Source organism: Polyodon spathula, chromosome 5 (assembly GCF_017654505.1).
Source record: "Polyodon spathula isolate WHYD16114869_AA chromosome 5, ASM1765450v1, whole genome shotgun sequence".
In the NCBI taxonomy this organism is placed as follows: Eukaryota; Metazoa; Chordata; class Actinopteri; order Acipenseriformes; family Polyodontidae; genus Polyodon; species Polyodon spathula.
The window spans coordinates 5,144,394-5,167,491 of NC_054538.1; the positions used below are offsets into that span (position 1 = coordinate 5,144,394).

Sequence of the window (23,098 nt, forward strand, 5' to 3'; positions counted from 1 at the left end):
GACATTCATTTTTACTAATAAGAAAACAACACTTACTCTTATGCTTACATACTCAACACTTACTCTTACACAACACTTACTGTAACTTTATTGTCTTTGTAGAAGAATGAAAACCCACATAGGCTGATAGATTAAGGTGGTGAAAAATAGACATCTTGTGAACCCATTAAATAAATGTATTTGGTGTCATTTTTTCACAGAATAACACGTAGCCCGTTTACAGGAATGTTACAAATTATAGATATTTAATGCAAAGTACTAATCAAGGGAGCTGGAACTAGGGGTGCTGGGGGTGCGGCAGCACACCCTGGCTTTGCACGGCTTCCATCATATACAGGGGGCTGATTTACAATAGGCTACAATACAGCAACAATAATAATAATAACAACAATAATATATAATAATAATAATAATAATAATAATAATAATAATAATAATAATAATAATAATAATCATTTAAGCAATATTTTTTAGATGACCTGCGTTGCTCAGCGCTGTCTCATATCTTACTAAAAGACACCTAACAATTTTCCTAACACTGGTTGGATACAAAATGTGTCCAAACAGGTTACCCAAAACAAAACTGATTATTTAAGTGTTTTTTTTGTTTGTGTTTTTTTGTTTGTTTTTTAAAGTGGTCGAGCAAACTGAATCTGTCCCTTTGAGAAATTGTACTGGGTTAATTAACTACATGTTGAGGTGGCAAGTTCCCATTCTGTTAAGCATTGTTTAATCTTTGGAAATGCAATCATTTATTGGCGGAAAAAAATAGTCTATCGTTTGTTGTATAGAACTTAAAGTTGCTTAGTTGAAATTAAAAGTTTTATAAAATCTCTCAAGGGTTTTAAAAACAATAGCTTTTTAAACTGCGGGCTGCTGAGCTTGCAGCTAAACCCGTAACCCCTGCAGTTCCCCAGGCAACGTTACAAAGGCAGACCAAGCAAAACAGCTTTGCCTTCTTCAGCACAGGTGGCTGCCGCATTGTGTATACTGTACTGCATGTCCCAACAAAATCAAACACATGCAATCCCCACAAACCCAACAGGGGTGGTGTAACGTGGCCACCTGCTGGAGAGATACTGTTGCTACCTCTTCAGTTTTCACTTTGACGTATCTCACATCGACTGCTTTTGTTGCCACAAGGCATAGCCATGGTTGCCAGAAATTTAAATTAGTTTTTAGCCAAAATACCAGCCCAGAAGTAGCCCAATACTACATCGCCTAACCTAGCTCAAAAGTAGCCCATTTAAACCTGATATTTACAACTACATTTTATGTTAAAGTGTTTGAATTGTCAGAACTCACAGGTAGCAGAATGATCATATAAGTGCAGTTGAAACTGTGTAAGCAAATAAAGGTTAAACCTTTTGTAGGGTTTAGCGACTAGTAAAGCCACCCAGCTATTTTATTTCAAAATACAATTGCTTTTCGGGCATCTTTTCGCGTGCACCTGCCTAACCTGTCAGCACTGGACGTAACTGCAACCAGGGGACTGAAATGGGGTGGTGACATCTAAAAAAAAATTGTAGCCACAGCAAAAAAGGGGCAGGCGCATTGTTTATTCCTGTCTCTCTCCTGTGGCTTCTTTCAAATAAGTGCTGTAAACTGATAGTGTTATTCTTTATCAAGCGGTTTGAAAGCACTACTGCGCCCTCCAGTGCCTGATTATCAGATTGAACAAATGTGTCTGTTTATATGCAAATCACTGAACATGCATCATTACAAGGGTTTAGTCCTAGTCAGCGAGTACTCTGCCCTCTAGCAGCTTGTATCATATTACATACATATTTTTTTTATGAGCAATACACATAAACACCTTTAAATACACTGACGACCTTGATGCCAGCAGTAATGGCATTCCTTGTATAAATTTGGGCTTATAGCAATGCAATGCACTGCACTACTTGAACCTACATTTTTAATTTCCAAAATCAACCAGATACAAGAGTGTGTGGTGGTATATAGTCCCCACGTTACATGCATGGGTTTTTATCTACACCTTTCATCCACCAGATACACAGAAACAGTCCATTTTGAAAATAAGTGGCCTCAATTTGAAATGGCCTTTTGCCAGTGTGTTCCATCAATTACCTTTCCACGTTCCTGCACCCTGAACCCGAGCTGCAGACAGATTGCTTTCAAGTGCAACACATCACATTTTTATTCTAGTTAAGTGGCCAAACTTTCCATTAGGTCAGAGGTTTCTATTTTAATCAATAACTCCAAATACTCTGCTGTTGCCTTACCAGCTCATATCTCAGACTTTATTATTATTATTATTATTATTATTATTATATTATTATTATTTATTTATTTATTTTTATTTATTTATGTATTTGCTTATTTGGCAGATGCCTTTATCCAAGGCAACTTACAGTGCAAAAACAATATTTAAATAATGTAGTTTACAGTAAGTGCAAATATACACTTTGCCATAACACGACGTCGCAATAGTGGCTAGTGATAGTTGGATTTCCTGTTTAAAGGTAAGCATAGTAGGGGTACTGTGTGCGTTTTGTAAATCAAATGTTATTTATCATAATATATTCTGCAATAAAACATGTACTAATTGTATTCAGTATTAAATCTAGGCAATTATCGCTTAGGTCTGTAAAGGATGGAAATATGTATTCATCGATTTTGCTTCCAGATTTCGATGTTTTTTTGTTGTGTTTTTTTTTTTTTTTTTTTTAGGTCTTCAGATTTACGTGGGTATTTATGATTAGTTTGACAGTCATGATGTTTGAATACAGTGTCACTATTTCTCAAATAAATTATTTATTATTTTGATTGGGTATTGCACCTCAAGTTAGTCGAACTGCGCCACAGGAGTCTTTTCTGTGGCCAACAAGTGCACTCCGTGAAAACAACTTATCCGTAAAAAATGTACTAGATTGAATTATAACGTGTTCCTCGAACTGTAGGTGAGGCTGGGCTGATTCTTGAAGCCATTGATTTACAGCATATTGAAGTCGCATTATAGTTAATTTGAACACGGTACGACTGCTTTCTCGTCTGCCAGCACCTTATTGACCCCAGTGTTTGTGTAAGCGTACACACCGAGTCCAGGCATAACTAAACAGAATTATGTGTATATGTTCACATCAGATTATAATTGCAAAATGTTTAACCTCAATCTGGTCAAAATTACATACAAAGGATGGTTATATGTAGATCCCCATACTGTTCTGGTATACTCTTGTATCTTAATTTGATTTGTACAACATGATTTCTGTTCATTTGACTTTTCAGTATCATTCATATATTTCTGCACGTCATTCCTTTTGAATTCTGAGTAGTGTATGATCAACAGAATTTGTAGAAGACAAGTACAGCAGCAACAATCCTAGTGCACTTTGTGGGGAGTACCTGCACTTAAGTAAGGAGTGGAGATTCTGATAAAACCTGTTAACTGTAGCAAAAGTAGCAGGGATTACTCTCTTTCCCTGTAGTTTTGCAGATATTATATAATTAGAGCTTTTAGAGTTGTGACTTTTTTTTTTTTTCCCTCATAAAATGTTATGTTGTATAAATACCAAGAGCACAAGCCACACAGCAGCAATAAACAAGGCTTTAAAACCGCGTAATTGTCAACATAAATCTTTAATATCTTATCACTGTCAACATGATCGCTGGTCTCCTTATTGTTGTGCTATTTTTTGTTTTTATTTTGTATTATTTAAATTTTAGATTTCTGTCCATGTTCTTCCAAGAAACACCCTTTGTTTGACAAGCTCTCATTATCCCAAGCTGATTTAGTGCAGAATGGCTTGCAAGAAGGCTTGTTCTGTCACGTGATCTGCTCCAGCAGCTATGAAGTGGGCAACTGGGTGGTCCCACAGCGTAAAGCTAGGACTAACCATTCATTATTTCTTATTTTTCACAGGGTTTCATTGCAGACATTATGGAACAAAGAGGACATTGGTAATATGTAAGCCTAATCGGACTTGTTTAATCAGTGTCTGAAACCATTAAACTAAATCAAGTCAGTCTAGGGCAAGAATATACCAGTAGCAGGTAAATCACCTAGAAGACTGCTGGTGATTACCTTCTTAGGGATTGTTCTACGACTATCGGGAGGTGTTAAATGCAAGAAGATTGTAAACAGTATTTTTGTTAGAATGGCACGATTTCGAAGAAAAACATGCATCACTCTGATTGGTTTAATCTTGTTCATATTTGGAATTATGGTGCTTTTGAAAACATTTAGGCCTGAAGGTGCAGGTTTTGGGAGCCCCTTCGGACTAGGACTTTTTCCAGAGCTGCAAAGGGCAGAAAGTGGTGACAATCCACCAAACCATCAAAAAGGTATTGCAGAGAGCAAGCCTACTGTGGATCAACTAAAAAAAGGCAGCACAGAAAGCACCATATCCTTGGAAGCCAAACTGGAAGAATTCCCTGTACCTAATTACAACTTGCATGTATTTTACTACAGTTGGTATGGCAGTCCACAGTTTGATGGAAAGTATATTCATTGGGACCACCCTGTCTTGCCCCACTGGGATCCCAAAGTTGCAACCAATTTCCCTAAAGGAAGGCACAGCCCACCAGACGATGTTGGGTCCAATTTCTATCCAGCATTGGGTGCCTACAGTTCCAGAGACCCCTCAGTCATTGAAGCACACATGCAGCAACTCCGAACAGCAGCAATTGGTAAGAAATTGAGCTGATCCGTACGTTATATTGTAACCTTACCTGAACACTCTGGTGTTCAGAACAGATTTTGCCCTTTTTATTTTTTTATTTGCCCATTAGGAAAAAAGACAGTAGGCAAATCCACATACAAAAAAACAGGACTGTCGAACATATTTTTACTGCCATAAACTGCATGACACAAGGAAGTGTTTCATAACATTTAATGAATAGTGATTAGACCTGAAATACCTGTTCTTGGAACTCTGACACTCAAATTGTACATGTTTCTTTTCTCCACGACTGTGTAAACATATTTTTAAGTCAGTCCAGCAAGCAGTTTTGCAAGTTATTGCCAGCTTTTATAAAAACAACGCCCAAATGAGAAAAGGTATGAGTGCGGTATGTGTGCGTCAAACGTTTGTTTAATAACTCAGTGTAAACAATAAGCTGCAAAATGTTAAATGGAACTTTCAAGCTGTTAATTCGTAGTTTTAAAGTCTTATGAATGGGACTGTACTGTTTATAGAGTAAATACAATGCAACATTGCTCACAGGCTGGTCCATGGGGGGTGTAAGCAGACAGTGTTTAAGTCATTTGCCACAGTTGAAGCATTCAAGCTATTTTTTTTTTCTGCATGGACCAGTAGAAAAATGACCTTTGTGAAATCCTTGGGACAATTGCTGACTTGTTCAAGCAAATCAAAGCAAACATTCTGGTTTCTTCAACACTCTTAGAACAACATCCAAAGACCTGAATTCATACACTCATGTGCAGCTATTCAGTGTATTATGTCTCTGCTTAGTATTTCTGTAAATCCAGATCAACAGCCAGAGCAGACATTAGGTTATAATATAACATTTCAGACATTCACCTTTCAGAGCAAACCTCTCAACCCCTACAGAGATGAACATAGAGAGAGACTTTGTGCTTTTACAAAAAGGATGGACGAAGTCAATCAGCAATAACTGCAGTAGAGTGTTCTAACATTACAACCCACTTTGATGTTAGTTTGCAAGTCTTTCTAACAGCAGAGTTTTAAATATCATTTTTTTTTGTCCGAGGTGACAACTAAAAGACCAGACAGGGAAATGTTATGTATGTATGTAATCACATGGACTTAAATTATAAGTCTTGTCAGTGGAAATAACTTTTAAATCACTCTTGAAGTTGAGGCAAAATTACTCATGGCACAGCAGAGCCTGAGAGTCAGTTAAACGTACAATTATGTTTTCTCTGTTATAAAGCTACACATTCTGGTGCACTGTGCAGGGCATTTCTGCAGTGGGTACTTAGCAGTCACCATTCACAGTATTTGAAGTAAATGTGTCACGCAGTCATTCTGCATTGGTAATAAATGGGCAATGAATGCAAATATATTGGGTTAAAGAGGAAGTAGCGCTTAAGTAGCATTATTTACTCTCCTTCTTAAACTTTTTATGATGTTGAAATCATTGTAATTACTCAAATATAAAATTTTATAAAATGTTTCTGTGTTAAGGTGTTTTGAAATCAGGAGCAGCCCTCAAGCTCTTGTTAGACGTGCTTGAATTGCAATCTGCCCCTTTCACGCTACTAATTTCATAAACAATTTCAGTTTGCAGCTTCATATTTTTAGTTCAAAAACAACACCCATCACTTTCACCTGTAGCTTAAAGTTACAGCCATACTGTGGTCATGTGACTTATCGATTCCAGGATGATAAAAAGAGTTCGGTCTACCCTCGGACGATATTCACTAATTTTGGACAGTCAGATTACAATATCAAAAACAAATACTGCGAGCAAAGATGGATATGTCACTGGTGACAAAGACATATGAAATGCACAGTACTGACAACCACACTAGCACTTGCACCTGGAGCAAACAGGAACAAGTGTTACTAACTAAACAAGACTATCAAAATACAAACAACACTAATAAAAAAACTATATCTTTAAAATAAGACTCACAATTTAAATCAAAACATCAAATCAATCAAATGACTAAATTAAAAAATAATACCTAATTAAAATACCATGTCAAAATATTGAAATGTCAAATAAAAAAAATGATCAATTAATTTACAATCTTCTAGCCAAAAGAAATAATCAAAGTAAAATGAAAACATTAGTGTAAAATATTAAAAAATATAATGCATGTCAGTTTAACTTAATGAAATACATTTAATAGAATATTAAATCCAACCAAAATATGAAAACAAACAAAAACAAGTTCAAATCAAGCGTAGATTAAAAAGAATAAAAAATAAAGGATATCAAGTTCAGTGTAAATTAAAAGCCAATACAAAATAGCAAACAACATGACAAGTGATAAGTTAAACTCGGATATCAAAACAAAAATAAAATAAGTCAATGTCAAATACAGTATTAATAAAACAAGAATATTAATAAAAAGGCTGTTAAGTCTAATACCAATTTGAGATAATAATAGAAATAGAGCAGTAATGGAATATTAAACTCAAAATACCAAAGCAAATGAAGACTAAAAAAAACAAGATGCAATATAGATTAAACAAGACTAAACCGTGAAAACAGATATTAAGTTTAACAAAGTAAATGCTAATTTTAAACTGATAAAATAGTCAGCCCTGCCTTGTCATGAAACCTCTAAGTTATCATTGACACTACTTAAAATCCAAACAGAAAATCCAACATCTTGAAATCAAAACGGTGTCGATACAAGCAAGTACAAAACTGTAAAAGTATTATTAACTTTTCATGTTGTTTATTGTTTTGGATTGGCATTTAGTTTTATATTGAACTTGATATCCTTCCAATTTTTTATTCTTGTTTAAATCTATGCTTGATTTTAGTTTGTTTGTTTTCAAATTTTGGTTGGATTTAATATTCTATTTTTATATTTCTTTCACTAAGTTAAACTGACATGCATTTATTAATATTTTACACTAATAGTTTAATTTTACTTTATTTTATTTAATTATTTCTTTTGGCTGCAAGATTGTAAATTAATTGATCATTTCTTTCATTTGACATTTTGATGTGGTATTTTAATTGGGTATTGCTTTTTAATTTAGCCATTTGATTGATTTGATGTTTTGATTTAAATTGATAGCCTTTTATTTTAAGGATATCATTTCTTTATTAGTGTTTCTATTTTGATAGTCTTGTTTAGTTAGTAACACTTGTTCCTATTTGCTCCAGGTGTAAGTGCTAGTGTGGTTGTCAGTATTGTGCATTTCATATATCTTTGTCACCAGTGATATATCCGTCCTTACTTGTAGTATTTGTTTTTGATATTGTAATCTGAGTGTCCAAAATTATTGAATATCGTTCTGAGGGTAGAGCAAACTCTTTTTAAAACAACTGAGCAGCCATATTTATTTTTATTTTATTTTGGTTTCTCCTTTTAGTTTTGCACAGTGATTTACAAGTTAGGGGTCTACGCTCAGTCAGTCAAACAAGTGATTCCGGAAACCTAAACACGTGACAATGTGATTCTCTTGGTTATGACCCTTTTCAAGGCAGCTATATTACAGCTGCCATCGCCACAGTGTCAGTAACCATTTGAAGTAGTGACTTTATACTTGTATGGTTATATAAACCCATGCGTGTGTTGGTGATCATGACATGATTAGTTGGTATGCAGCTGTATTCTAACTGGCTTTGAGGACATAGTGGGCCCAATTTTCGACTGTGGGCAAATTGTCCATTTAATACAAGAGGCTATTTAATCGGGGGTTATTTGCCTGCAGTTTGCCAATAGGGGAACATTTAGTCCACTGTCTTTACTGTTGGCATAGAACTCCAGTTATATGATTCTCTCAGTAAAGTTCCAATACAGGTGGTGTCCTGTCAAGATGGAATCATTTAACTGCACCATTGTTTTAACCTGTAGGCATTAATGATACAGATCTTTATCACACATCCATTTTACTTTCATTCTGATATGACATTCCCCTAGACTATGTCCCTAGGGTTTTCTTAGTTTTTCTTTTGACAAAACTCCCATCTGCTTGCTAAATTGTCTTCACCATCAACGTACGAAGTGCAGGCTAGATCAGCAAAGTGTCTGTATAATCGTAGGAGCCAGTGCCCATCTAGTGAACAGCTATTGGATACATGTACTTTGTAGTGACAACAACACAAAAGGAAACTTGATTCATTAGACAGCACTGGCTCTTAAACCTGTGCTGATCTAGCCTGTGTTTTTACGCAGTCTGTCAATGGTGAATGAGAATCTAGCAACTGCAAGTCAAGCCCTGTTCCTGAGCTAATGTGAAAACACTTTAACACACAGTGCATAACAAATCTAATTAAACACAATATTTGAGTAACTGCATGAGACACTTGTAATGGACCATCATCTGGGCCTACATTAAAATGATAAAAAACAAAAGGAAATGGTGTCTGAAGTCCCTTACCCTTTATTAATATTTGTTTAGGATGTCTCCTAATTCTGTTTGAAATGTATAGGTGTGTTGGCCCTGTCCTGGCACCCACCTGGCATGAAAGACGACAATGGTGAGCCCACAGATGACCTGGTACAAGCTATAATGGATATTGCACATAAATATCAAGTGAAGGTATGTTTTTAGAAAGAGAGTATACAGCCTAGAGTTACGCTTTGTTATGAATCTGAATACATGGCTATTTATTATTATATTAGACATACTGATTATTATAACTAAATAATAAGACAAATAAGAATTGCACGTAAAAAAAATTATATATATGCGATAGAGCCATCTTGATGCGTGCTGTACCGTGTGATAGATGACCATAGGCTCAGGATGCATAACTCCAGTCGCGGTCATCTACCACGCGGTAGAGCACACATCAAAAGGGCTCTATTGCTATTAGAAAACTTTTTTTTTTTTTTTTCTCTTTTTAAAAACAAACAAAACAATAAAAAACTTTAAAACCTATATTTACTTTGAACTTCTGCTGTTTCGCCAGGTAACCCTCCACTGAGGAAAATAGTTGAATAGTCTGTGTAATAGAGAGTCAGACTCGAAACTTGTTGTTGGAGGCGGGGGTGTCATTCAAACTGGAAGGGTAGCAGCCTTAAGTCTCATCTCTGTGTGTCTCTTGTTGCCTCCTTATTTTTTAATTTTTTTTTCTGTTAGAAATATGAATATAGTTGCTTTTAATAATCAGTTGTACAGGAATTATGTTAAAGTTTGCACTTGTGCCGTACACTATCAGAATATGTTTTCTGAAAAGTGTGTTTACATGTTACTAACAAATTGTTTGTTTTCGAAATATTTTTGGAATGTTCTGGGTGGTGTTTTCCCGAAAACTCACTTTCACTTTCAGAATTTTCCAATCTGTTTTCCGAAAACTATGTTACATAACTTTTGATACCGGAATTACTTTTAACGGAAAACTATATATTCTGAAAAATAACGGAATTCCTATGTTCATGTAAACGCACTGAGTGAACCACTCATGAGATTCCATGTTCAGACGGGAAAAACCTTACACAACTGGAAATTAACAAAGACTTAATTTGTAGGATGATTTTCAGCAAATGCGATTTACCCTTGAAATCAGCCTGCTAACTGAATGACTTTCTGTTTGGCAGGTCACCTTCCACATTGAGCCATACAAAGGTCGGGATGATCTCAGCATGTACAACAGCGTTAAGTATATTGTAGACAAGTGAGTTCTGTTTGTTTCTTTTTTAGCCCCAGTGTTTAACTGCTCTCAGTGACAAACAAACCATGCAATATCAGTGTTTCGTGAATTATGGCCCGGTTTGCTATTTTAAAATATGTTGTAAGATATTGCAGTTAGAATCCCCTTTGTATTGTAGCTTCTTTCAAAGCGTGGTAATAAGAAAGAGGGAGGAGGGTCTAGTATCATTATTTTAACGTTTACACAAACTAGATCGTTATTGACTTTTTATAGTGTAAATGACGATTTTTCAGTCGGGAATTAGATGGCGCTACCCTTATCTGGAGCACGCTGCCTCTGGCCTCTTAAGACAGACGCAAAGTTCACATCAAGTCGTTTTATTAAGATGTGTGACCAGTTTGCAACTGTTTCTGTGATGGCACTGGAATCGGAGAATGAGGAAAGCCTATATTGAAACTTCTGTTTGAAGAGGTTGAAGAGGTTTTTGGAATATAGCTCTTATGTAGGCTATCCTCTTATTTTAAAAAAAAAATAAATAAATAAAAAAATAAAAGTAAACAATTAGAATCTAACTGAAAGTCTTAATTCAACACAACGCTTAAGCCTTTCATGCATGTACAGTATTAACAAATACAAAATAAACAGGACTATAATCGTTTGTTACAGAATAGTGAATCATTCTAGTTGGAACTTAAGTGTAAAAGTACTGTACATGTAGTATAAATACGTATTTACATTAATATTATAAGGACACTGCAGATCATTTGGGATTCTTGCTGGACTGGTCATCTGTGCGGTATGTATACTTGTAAGCACTTTTTATAGAGCCTACTATGTTGATTTTAGTTCAGTAACTGTAACTCCACCCATTTTGAACGAGCGTGAACAATCAGTTGACATAAGAGTAGCACTCTGGACCATGTGCAGGTTAGCAACGCTCTGACAAAATACATGGTTGGCCTCAGCGCTTCTCACTATTTTGTTTTATACATTTTGTGTTCCCTTGTTTCACCTGGTGGTAGGACTAAAGAAGTGCAGCTGATTTAATTTAGTCAGAAAAAACAGCATAGCATAGCAAAGCTGCAACATTTTTGAGTTGTCGCACTGCGACAGTATTGCAACATTTAAATAGCTGACTCTGGCTACCACTGTACTTCAATTTATTGTAGTATTAACTTTGTTTGTAAAGTGGTATGTAATGTGCCATACATGGGCTCTTCCCTCTCCATTTGGTGAAGTAGTTATTCCACATAAAGCCTAAAGCTTTAAAGAATCTAAAGCTAGAGAAATGTGCTAATGCATTTATACATGGAATAATTGATAGGAATGTCTTTTTTTTTTTTTAACCTTCCTGTTAAAAAAAGTTATTTATTTTCAGATACGGGGACCATCCTGCTTTCTACAGGTACAAAACCAGCAATGGGAAACACCTTCCTCTCTTCTATGTCTATGATTCTTACTTAACCAGTCCAGAAATTTGGACTCGTCTCTTAAAGGATTCTGGACATCGCAGCGTCAGGAACACTGCATACGATGGTATTTTCATTGGTCTTCTGGTAGAGGAGAAGCAGAAGAATGAAATATTAACAGCAGGATTTGATGGACTGTACACATACTTTGCCACAAATGGGTTTTCCTATGGCTCATCTCATCGCAACTGGAAATCCATCAAAGGTTTTTGCGATAGCAACAGCTTGATGTTTATACCCAGTGTGGGGCCAGGCTACATTGACACCAGCATCCGACCCTGGAACTTCCACAACACCAGAAACCGCATCAACGGTAAATACTACGAGACTGCACTAAGTGCTGCTTTGGAGGTTCGGACAGATATCGTTTCTATAACTTCTTTTAATGAGTGGCATGAGGGAACTCAGATTGAGAAGGCTATCCCTAAGACAGCTGGCCAGACAACGTATCAGGACTACCTTCCTCACAAGGCAGACATCTACCTAGAGATCACCCGCAAGTGGGCAGAAAAATTCCAAAAGGAGAGAGAAAAATGGCTTGTGTGAACATGGATCAGCAATTTAAATTACAAATATAATTTATTGCCTCAATTAGGAAAGGAATAAAAATGCACTGTGATGAATAATTATATTTCCATTGATGTAATTGATGGTGTATACAGTACACTACCCTATTACTAGGCACAGGACTAGTAAATGTAGAACAGCTTGGATTTTGCCTGTTTTTCCCCACTCAGACACCTTACTTATTAAACATCTTTGTATCACTGGCTATGTTTACGTGAAAACCACTAGTTTGGCTGTAATTTCACACTAACTGACTTTCTCATGCAACTCAGTCATGAATTCTCTTCATGATAAAAATCCTTATTGGTGTGGCTTGCATCACCTCCACTAAGAGAACACACCAAACTCTTCTCATAGATCTCCCGTTCTGCTGAAATGGGCAGCAGTAACACCAACACATTTCCACATGTTGAAATCTCAATGTACCTGAGCCGACCCTGTCTGCCAGAAGACTTTTGGAAAGAAAAACTTTTCCCCTATTTACCCCAGCTAGCCTGCAAGCATCTCACCATACCTGCCTCATCTGAACCTGCAGAAAGACCTTTTTATTGTTGCTGGCAACATTTTCAGGCCTGAACGGTTCAATTAAGTGAGACAAATTTGAAGAGCTAATGATGAACACATGCAACAGATTTGATAAGTGATGACTATCCTCGTCCTTCCTTCCTGATGTAATAAGTGACAATATGACAGAATACGTAACTTGTGTGTGATGTTGTTGATACAAAACTAGGTAATGTCATGGATTGTGAGAAAGTTGGTTGTATGCACCAAGCGATTTGGTGACGGTTAAGAACAGTTTTTTAAACTACTCGCAAAATTCACTGAAGCTTTAAAATGCAAAGTGACACCTTTCATTTGCTTTAGTATCCCTAAATCTCACCACTTGGCTTTTTATTTTGTCATTTTAAAACTTCTGTGAGTTTTGTGAGTAGTTTAAAAAAACTGTCCTTAACCTGCCCTAAAATTGCTTGGTGAGTACGGCCCACTGTTTGGAATTGACCATATTGATTTAATATAATTAGAATTTGAATGTGGGACAAAAGAATTTGAGTTTAATTTGAATTACGAAAACAAAATTGTATTGGAATTGCTGGATTTGAAGAGGTAATTGGGAATTGAATTAGTGGAACTCTGCTACATATAAAAATATTTGTTCAATAAAACATATTCCTTATCCTTTGATTTTTTTGGTATAAAGGGTAACACATACCCTGCTCGAATACAGTAATCATGTTTTTTTTTTTGTTGGATGGTAGTGTTGCTTATACAGTATGTTTTGTAAAGTAGAACCACTGTGTAACAGGATGTAAAACTGTATGAGCCAGGTAACTGTAACCTGGGGACATTGTTAAACCAACGCTGCCCAGTATAAAGCTCACTCAGCTGCCCAGTATAACTCTTGATTTAGAAGCGGAGTATCCAGTTCAAGTTTCCTAATAAGTTTGAGAAAACATGCTGTTGTAATGAACCTGTATATTTTGTATGTACTAAAATCTATGTAATGATGTTCTACCAAAACCACTAAAATGTTCATGTTTTATTTGATTTTTTATTTTATTTATTTTTTTGAAGACTTAAGTTTTTGGGGTATGTAAAAATGAAACATAAGAAACTTGATAGTACCATTTTTTGCTTTTTGTGTATGTGTGTGTGTGATTATATTAAAAAAAAAAAAAAAAAAAAAACTCGATTTAACCGGACTTTTCAAATTGAAGAGCAGTTTTTATCTTAAAGCATAACTGAACAGGCTCTACGATTTACAGCAAAATACATTAGCATTGCTCTCTGCTGTAGTGTACAGTATTCATTTTACATCTTTTTAACATAACCAGTTGGGCTTGGTAATAAGTCAGTTTTGAACTCTTATTTTCATTTCACATAAGGGTCCTGCCATGACAATGTTTTGATGCATCACAACATCTCTTGTTGGTACACAACTGTTTTCTATGATTCTTTCCATTGCCTTGTTGTCCCCCATCAAAATGAACTGTTTCAGTGCCACATTGTATTAACCTTTGTACATATCAATGCTACAGATTATAATCCCATATTCCCTATAATTAGGCTTGCTACTATTCGATTTTTTTTTTTTTTTTTTGCCAAATCGACTAGTAATATCAGTGTTTATTTTAGAACAAATTTACGTTTTTTTCGGTCATTGTTTTGCAATTCAAGTAGAGAATGGGTTAAATGGACCTGCTACTGAGAAACGTCTCATTTAGCAAAACCCGTTTATCATATTCAGCATGCAGTAAAACCATGGTTACCAACATTCTAATTGAAATAATGTTTACCTTGTACAGATAAAGATCCTACACAGATTTTAAAATGTTATCAAATAAACTGTGGAAAACGTGGCTTACACAGACTTTTCTTGCTTACAAAACATGCAGCCCAGTGCGCAGATCAGATGTGGCTATGAGCCACCTCCCCCAAAAAGACGAGCCCGCCAAACCATGAATGGAGAATAATAATTAACGCACCCCACAATTGCGAGAGAAAATTGGCCGGCGGCCTCATCCATGGGTGCCCGACAGCTACCTACGCGAGGCTGGCTGGAAATACGTGAACAAATGCATGCATCCCAGTGCCGCAGATAAGAAGTGGCTGTAGCCACCTCCCCGAAATGATGAGGCCGCCAAACCATGAATGAATAATTTAAAATATTTAATGCTCTCCACAGTGGCACTCCGTCACCTAAACCCCAAATAAAATGTAATGACAATGAGCAGCTGAGACACGGCCCGTCCCACAGAGCATGACTGCGCCGGGGGGAGAGAGCCCAGCCTCTCAACCCGACTGCACACCCCGCAGAACTAAATACGAACCGCTCAGGACTCGGGTAAGGAAAAACCCCCTACTCACATATTTTTAATTTTTTTTTAGAGGGAAACCTCAGGAAATCCATGGCTGAGGGCAGCCCTTCCTCCAGGCTCTAAGCAGTTAACTCTCGTTTGGACCTCAACGATTGAGTGAGCAGCTGAAACAAAAAAGCAACAAGAATGAACGGTACAGCTTTTATGTACTTGCTGATGACGTATTGGTTATGGGTGGATTCTCCTTCCAGAAAAGCAAACAAGTTTACAATACATAGCTAACTGGGGATAAAAAAAAAGTTCTAGACAATTTGTCCAAATGTTTCATAAATGTTTATGTCTTAAAATTAAAATAACCATAATCGTACCAGCAGCACGACTTCAGCGACACCTCCAGAAAAAGCAGTATCCATTCAACCACCTTCTGCCATTAGGGCCTAAGGACCGTCAGTAATTCCCTCCAAGAAAGACGTCACCTCCCACAAAAATGTTTCTAACCGTCTGTGAAAGATCTGAAGAGTAGCAGGGTAAAACATTGCATAGGGCAGGGGTGTCAAACTCAGTTTTACCAAGGGCCATATCTTAATTTAACATTTGATTCGTGGTCCACAAAATGCACACCTTTTACATATACAAATGCATTTTAATAGGTGATATAGAAAATGCATGTTTATATTCACAGTTTTTAATACATACACTTGTATTTTATATATATATGACTTATTAATTTAAAACACATGTTATGTATCTTACCTACTTGCTGCCTTATGCTTTCTCATTTACTGAAGAAATCTGGCACCTTTTTCGTGTGACAAGCTTGTCAATATCGGGATTCATGTTTTGTGCTGGAACGATCTTTAGCACGGAGTGTAGATGCTTGTCATTCAGGCGAGATCTTTGAGCAGATTTGTTAATCTTCATCAGTGAAAATAACTGTTCGCAGAAGTACATACTGCCGAACATTGACATGACGCGTGCAGGCTGAATGTGGCTGGAAGGAACGAGTAAAACTGCTCAGCCGAGATAGAATGAAACTTAACCTTCACACATGGGAGGCGCTCAGTCTGTTGTTCCAATCCAACTAATTTCTCCCACTGTTATTTCATGTTGAGTGCACTCTTCTCAAGCTGTTGAACTATGTTGTTTGATGTGGTAGTGAGGTGCATAGCTGCAACATCCAAAAGCTCTTGTCTTGGGTAATAGTGAAGTCTGCATCAACACCCCGGATAAAAATAGATAACAAAGCAGTATCAGTAATATATGTGCTCTCGTCAACAGCAAGAGAAAAGGCTACAAAATCACTTGCTTTTTCAGTGAGCTCTCTTAAAGATCGGTAGCCAGGTCATCCACTCTTTCAGCCACGGTATTTCTTGAAAGACTGACGTTGGAAAACGCACGCTTTTTCTCAGGACAGACTATTTCTGTGACTAAGCATGCAGTTTATTATAAAAGCACCCTCAGAAAAGTACTTTGACAACTTTGCGATCAGCTCTGACACAAAGTAACTTGCCTTTACTGCCGCATCACTTTCACTTTTTGCCTTTTTAAACATACTCTGCTGTCAGTCGAGGGTTTTTTTTAATTTGGCCAGCTTTTCTTGCCTTTGCTTTCCTTCAACTCGCCATATGTTTCTTTGTTTCGTTTCATAGTGGCACCTTAAATTGAATTAGTTCATCACTGCAATACTTCCCTTACATACCAAGCAAATGGGGTTTTCTTGCTGCTCTACAAATAAATATTCAAACTCCCACCTTTACTGAAACAATCTGCCTTCCTTATCGATCTTTTCTTGGACATTTTGAGAGTAAGATTATCACTTTTGATGGCCAGTAGATACAGTAAAGTACCGCCAAGGGCTGTATTGGGCCCACGGGCCTTGAGTTTGACACCCCTGGCATAGGGGATGCCCTTTTCTCTCAGCTCACAGCAAACTTGTGTGTACTCCATGCACTTTTAATGCACAGCAACAGAAAAGTCCTCAAAAATAAAGATCTTCCTTTTCTCATAAACAACTACTTCTTTGCTCTTGCTGCTTGGAGGATTTTAACTTTGTCCTGGTAGTAAGTGCACATGCATTATAATGGCACGAGGGATTTTGTTGAGTCTGGGCTTCCTAGCGAGCGCTCAATGAGCAATTTAAGTTAGCACCATTATTATTATTATTATTATTATTATTATTATTATTATTATTATTATTATTATTATTATTATTTGAAGCTTTTTAACATGAATGTTTTGTTTTCTATTGTTACCTTAACAAGATGGTAAGTGCTTTGAGAATATGACCCTATATGTTTTTCATGTAAAATATTTAAGAATACATATATGTATAAGTGCATTGCACATCGATTGCTCAATGCAAAAATGTAAGTATATGCACACCAAAAGCATGACTAAAGATCATTCTTATTTGTTATGAATCATGACTGAAATGAACACACTGAGCTATCCTAAATCAACCCTTGCCTCATGGTTTATGAAAGTGTAAGATTATCAAACTGCTGTTCTAACAGTTGTCTCACCCTAATGTTTCTGTTTTTTACAACCCACAGAGCAAACTGTATTTTGTGTGTGTGTGTGTGTCTATATATATATATATATATATATATATATATATATATATATATATATATATATACACACACACACACACACATACACACTGAGTGTACAAAACATTAGGAAAACCTGCTCTTTTCGTGAAATAGACTGACAAGGTGAATCCAGGTGAAAGCTATGATCCCTCATTGATGTAACCTGTTAAATCCATTTCAATCAGTGTAGATGAAGGGGAGACAGGTTAGAGAAGGATCTTTAAGCCTTGACATAACTGAGACACGGATTGTGTATGTGTGCCATTCAGAGGGTAAATGGGCAAGACAAAAGATTTAAGTGCCTTTGAACGGGGTGTGGTAGTAGTTGCCAGGCGCGCCGGTTTGAGTGTGTCAAGAACTGCAACGGTGCTGGGTTTTTCACGCTCAACAGTTTCCCGTGTGTATCAAGGATGGTCCATCACCCAAAGGACATCCAGCCAACGGCAGGCCAGTGGTCAAAAACAGCTATTTATGAAAGAGGCCAAAGAAGGCTGACACATATTGCGCAGAGCAACAGACGGGCTACAGTTAGTCAACTGACAGTCCAGTACAACATTGGTGCTGAAAGACCCATAAAAAAATCCGTACCTTGACATGAATGGGGTATGGCAGCCAACGACCTAACAGAGTTCCCACTTCTTTCAGAAAAATACAAGAAACTGCGGTTGCTGTGAGCTAAGGAACGAAAACACTGGACACTGGAGGATTGGAAAAACATTACCTTGTCTGATGAATCCCAGTTCCTGCTGTTTCACGCTGATGGGAGGACTAGAGTATGGAGAAAACCACATGAGTACATGCATCCATCATGCCCCATGTCAACTTTGCAGGCTGGTGGTGGTGGTGTGATGGTGTGGGGTGTGTTTTCATGGCACACATTGGACCCCTTGATAAAAGTGGAGCAATGTTTGAATGTCAGAGGATATCTGAACGTCATTGCCAATCAGGTGCATACCTTCATGGCAGCAGTGTATCCATCTGCTAATGGGTTTTTTCAGCAGGGTAATGCCCCATGCCACAAGGTTAGGATTGTCCAGGAATGGTTCCATAAACATGACAGTGAATTCAGCTTACTTCAGTGGCCTGCCCAGTCACCAGATCTCAATCCAGTTGAGCATCTGTGGGATGAGATGGAACAAGCTATTTGGAGTAGAGATCCACTACCAGCCAACTTGACACAACTGTGGGAAGCATTGGAGTCAACATGGGCCAGCATCCCTGTGGAACACTTTCTAATTGAGGCTGTTCTGGGGGCAAAAGGGGGTGCAACTCAATATTAGGAAGGTGTTCCTAATGTTTTGTACACTCAGTATATATATATAATTAGGGCTGTCTATTAATTGCAGTTAACTTCTGCGATTAAAGCATACATTTTTTGGGAGATTAATTATTTTAACGCACATTAATCACATTGCTGTGTCTTGTGCCTTTCGGCACACCATACTAATCCCGGCCTCGGCAACATTGGATTGAGTGTCTGAGTGCAGTTATTGTTTAAATAGAAAGTTGGTCACTGAACTGCATAATGGAGCAAAGCACTAAAACTTAATGGGAGGTTTATTTGTTTTCTATGTGGGTCTTGTAAATATCCAGCCTCTTGCACAGCTCCCCGAACATCTGCGACTCCAAGTTACGGCCTTGTTCGCTATGTAGCTCTTCGGGCATCCCAAACCAGCAGAACATGCCCTTCAGCAAGGCGGTGGCAATGGTGGTTGCAGACTGGTCTGCCGTGTTGGGGTAAGCCAGCAAGGGGGCAGCTCCTGTTCCGCTCCCTTGCACTGCTCTGTCCAGTGGAACCAACAACCCTTCTCAGTGGTCTGGTGTGCCAGTTCTGTACGGCGTACACTTTGGTGGGGTCGGTGCCAACCCCATTAAGCCCCACTTCATGGTCCAGAAAGCGTATCTTGCCTCATCAGATGGCACTTCCCAGGGTGCAGTTTCAGTCTGTCGGCCCGTATCTGGCCCAGCACCTCGCTAAAGTTGTAGTAGGTTGTCCAGGTAGACCATGCAGTCAGACCATGGCACCTCTTGCAACACCATCTCCATCAAACTCTCAAACATTGCAGAGCCGTTTCATAGCCAGAAGGGCATCACCTGGAACTGCCAGAGGTCTTGTCCTGTGGTAAAGGCAATCTTCGCACGCACATCAGGGAAGAGCTCAACCTGCCAGTACCCACTACTCAGTTCCAGGGAGCTGAACAACCAGGAGCCAGGGATCTCGTCCAGAACCTTGTTGAGCCTTGGAAGTGGTTCGTTTCCTTGAGGGTTAGCATGTTGAGCCAGTGGTAGTCTACGCAGAGACGTAAGCTGCCATCCTTCTTCTCACTCAAAACAATGGGGCAACCCACAGGCTCTCTAAACCATCTCCCTGATGATAATGATGGCATGGTAGCTAGCAGGCTAGTATGCTGGCTGGCAGGCAGCTGGGCTGACTGGTAGGCTTGCTTGCTGACTGGAACGGTAGCTGACAGGTAAGCTGGCTGGTTGGTGGGCGGCCGGGCTGACTGGCAGGCAGGCTTGCTGGCTGGCATGGTAACTGGCAAGCTGGTATGCTGACTCTCCTTCTTCTCCATGGCTCCTTTCCAGTTACAACCGAAGTGTGCAGGCCCTCTTCTTGGTCCGTAAGCCGCCTTCCTCCAGATCCTGGATAACACCCATGGCAGAGAGAATGTCAGTCCCCAGGATGCACTGTTCCCCTGGCATCTGGCAACAATGTAGTATTTTTTCAGTGTGGTTGTAGGAAAAATGGGAGGTAGCATAAATAATAGAGGGGAAAAGAGCACAAGGTAGGCAAAATAATGGGGGAGGGATCAAAACACACACACACTGAACTGCAGCCGTCTCCTCTGGAAACATCTATTGGACTACCGCCCGGCTTCCCTTCTTACACTCAGTCGCTTCCTCAGCCAAGTAGCCGTCCGTCTACTTCCCTCAGCAAGGACCTAGGGAGGATTAGCACCACGGTGGGTAGAGGCCTGTGTCGCGACCGACTCTAGTAATAGGATTCTGGTTGGTCCTCTTTCTGCGTAACTGTGTTTGCTCTTGTTAGTTTTCCTGTCAACTATTTTTTTTTTGTAACAATGTCGGTTCCCGCAGGCAGGAGTTTCTCACAGGCAGAGGTGGGACGCGAACCCAGGACCTCCCACACTGAAGCATAGCGCTGATACCAGGGCTTATATCTTTTGTATTTGATTGTGTCACGTACCAACCCTGACCCTTACCCCTGTGCAGGCTACAATATAATCCAAAAGAAAAAGGTAATGTAGGTACACAAAAATGTGAATGATTGATTAAATCTATTATTAGGTTGTTTCAGACTACAACTCCTCTTTCAGCTGAATGGAAAAAGCAGTGATGTTAACAAGCTGTTATTATAAAAAAAAGATGTCTTTCAAAAGAAAAGCTCTGGAGGATGATGGCATGATGACTTCAGAATGATCATTCCAAAAGGTTCTAAAGTGCCTAATTTGAAAATTAATTTTCGTTCTTTTTGCTTCCTGGTTGCATTTGTCTTCTGTAGTGTGGTCATTTATGTTAAAATGTCTGGCAACAGAGGTGTTACAATTTGTTTATTTAGCAGACCCCTTTATCCAAGGCAACTTACAGAGAATTCTAAAATTCTTATACTTCATAGATGTTTCACAAAGCGATTAGCTACATGCTGTTTTGTTTCTCTGTACAGTTTGTTACACTTCACACAACCAATGCAGTATACTATTCATTTACTGGTGCAAGCAAAAGCCTCATGGCTTAATATTTTGCCCCTTTGATTACTGTGTTGTTGTGGATGTATTTATAAGTAGCACAGAATGACCTGTTGCAAGGAAACAAGCCTTTAAGATTGTCACAACTAGGTTGCATGTTACTATGGACTAAATATTATTCTAGATTTGTAAGACATCAATGATGGATTATTGAAAATAGGAGCTTGTAGCAGTGTTGTAAGAAAGCCCTGCTGTTTAAATGTATTGTTTATTTTTAGAACAGCGTCTCCCCTTCCGCCCCTGTGTCGTGTTTGTATTTGTTTATTATGATTTGTTTATGTATTTATATATGACTGTGAAGTGCCGCGTTGTTTTGTTTTTGTTTGAGTGTGTTCTGGCAGAGGCAAGGTAGCAGCTTGTCCTCTGCCAGGAATAATTTAAAAAAAGAACTGTGTGCAGAAGGTGGCCATCTCACAAGTAAATTAAGTGATTCATTTGTTGCTAAATCGGGAGATGGTCACCTGCATTTAAACCTGCAGCACTCTGCACTCTGGGTGGTTGTTTGGAGGAGAGAGAAATTTAAAAAACAAAACAAAACAAACATATAGGATGAGTGAAGGCAATTGCCCAGCCTGACCAGGGTTTGTTATTGTTTAGTGTTTGTGATTATTTTTGTTTTAACCTTTTCTTTTGTGCTCTGTGAGCAGTGTTTGTTTTTGTTTAAACCTTTTTTAATTTTTTTTTTTATTAAAGAAAAATGATGCACGGCGCGTCGTTTGCCTGCAGTACCATGCTGTGTTTTTCTTCCTGCATCTGGTCTGACGTCACCACTCACGGCCATCCTGTCACAGAGCTGTAGCGGGATCCTGTTGGAGAATACAAAAAATTTGTTTGATTTTTTTGGTCAGGCTGACAGGACTAGGGGGATAGGATTACACCGTTTAACAATTTAAATTTTTTTTTTGGTTCCTGGGTAGTAAGTGTTATTTCTTAATTGCTTATGCCTCAAAAGTATAGAGAATGGCTATTATTCCCCACAAACTTTGCTTTTGTGACCAGGACAGTGATATTTTGAAATTTACCTATTTTCCAGAACATTCCAGATAGATTCAGTGCTGAGTAAACTTGGAGTAACTTCTAGAACTTTCTAGAACTTTCCAGTAATATAAATAGTAGTATAAATACAGGGGCCTTAAGCCCACCAGTTCTGTTTAGTTCCAGCTGCTAAGTGGATACATATCTGTATTTTTCTGAGATGGCATCAAGAGGCTGCAATGGTGGCATTCCTGATGGGTCTCCAAGGCGGTTTTACCAAGTTTCCCTGCTATCTTTGCCTTTGGGACAGCAGGGACACCAAGGCGCACTACCACTACCACGGGACTGGCCACAGCGGACCGAGTTCTCTGTGGGGAGGAACAACGTCAAGTGGGAGCCACTGGTGGACCCCCGGAAGGTGCTGATGCCACCACTGCACATCAAATTGGGCCTTATGAAACAATTTGTCAGAGCTCTAGATAAGGAGTTGGCAGCCTTCAAGTACCTTCAAGACTTCTTCCCTAAGCTGTCTGAGGCAAAGGTCAAAGCTGGTGTCTTTGTCGGACCACTGATAAAGAAGATCCTGGAGTGCAATGAATTCCCCAAAAAGCTCACTAGTAAGGAGAAAGCGGCTTGGAACAGCTTTGTCGCAGTGGTTCGGGGCTTCCTGGGCAATC

General features: G+C 38.4%; 1 protein-coding gene across 2 annotated transcripts; it reads left to right on the plus strand.

Annotated features, from left to right (window-relative positions):
- The first annotated feature begins 2,440 nt into the window (after window positions 1-2,440).
- On the plus strand, window positions 2,441-13,872 carry manea (mannosidase, endo-alpha). 2 transcript variants are annotated; one of them, XM_041249569.1, is made up of 5 exons: window positions 2,441-2,486; window positions 3,887-4,653; window positions 9,070-9,179; window positions 10,181-10,257; window positions 11,612-13,872. In XM_041249569.1, the coding sequence occupies exons 2-5, from the start codon at window positions 4,122-4,124 to the stop codon at window positions 12,246-12,248; spliced, it is 1,356 nt and encodes a 451-aa protein (XP_041105503.1). In that variant the 5' UTR covers window positions 2,441-2,486; window positions 3,887-4,121; the 3' UTR covers window positions 12,249-13,872. The 2 variants fall into 2 exon arrangements, with proteins under 2 accessions (XP_041105503.1, XP_041105502.1); XM_041249568.1 differs by lacking the exon at window positions 2,441-2,486 and having other exon boundaries at window positions 2,719-4,653.
- The last annotated feature ends 9,226 nt before the right edge of the window (window positions 13,873-23,098 follow it).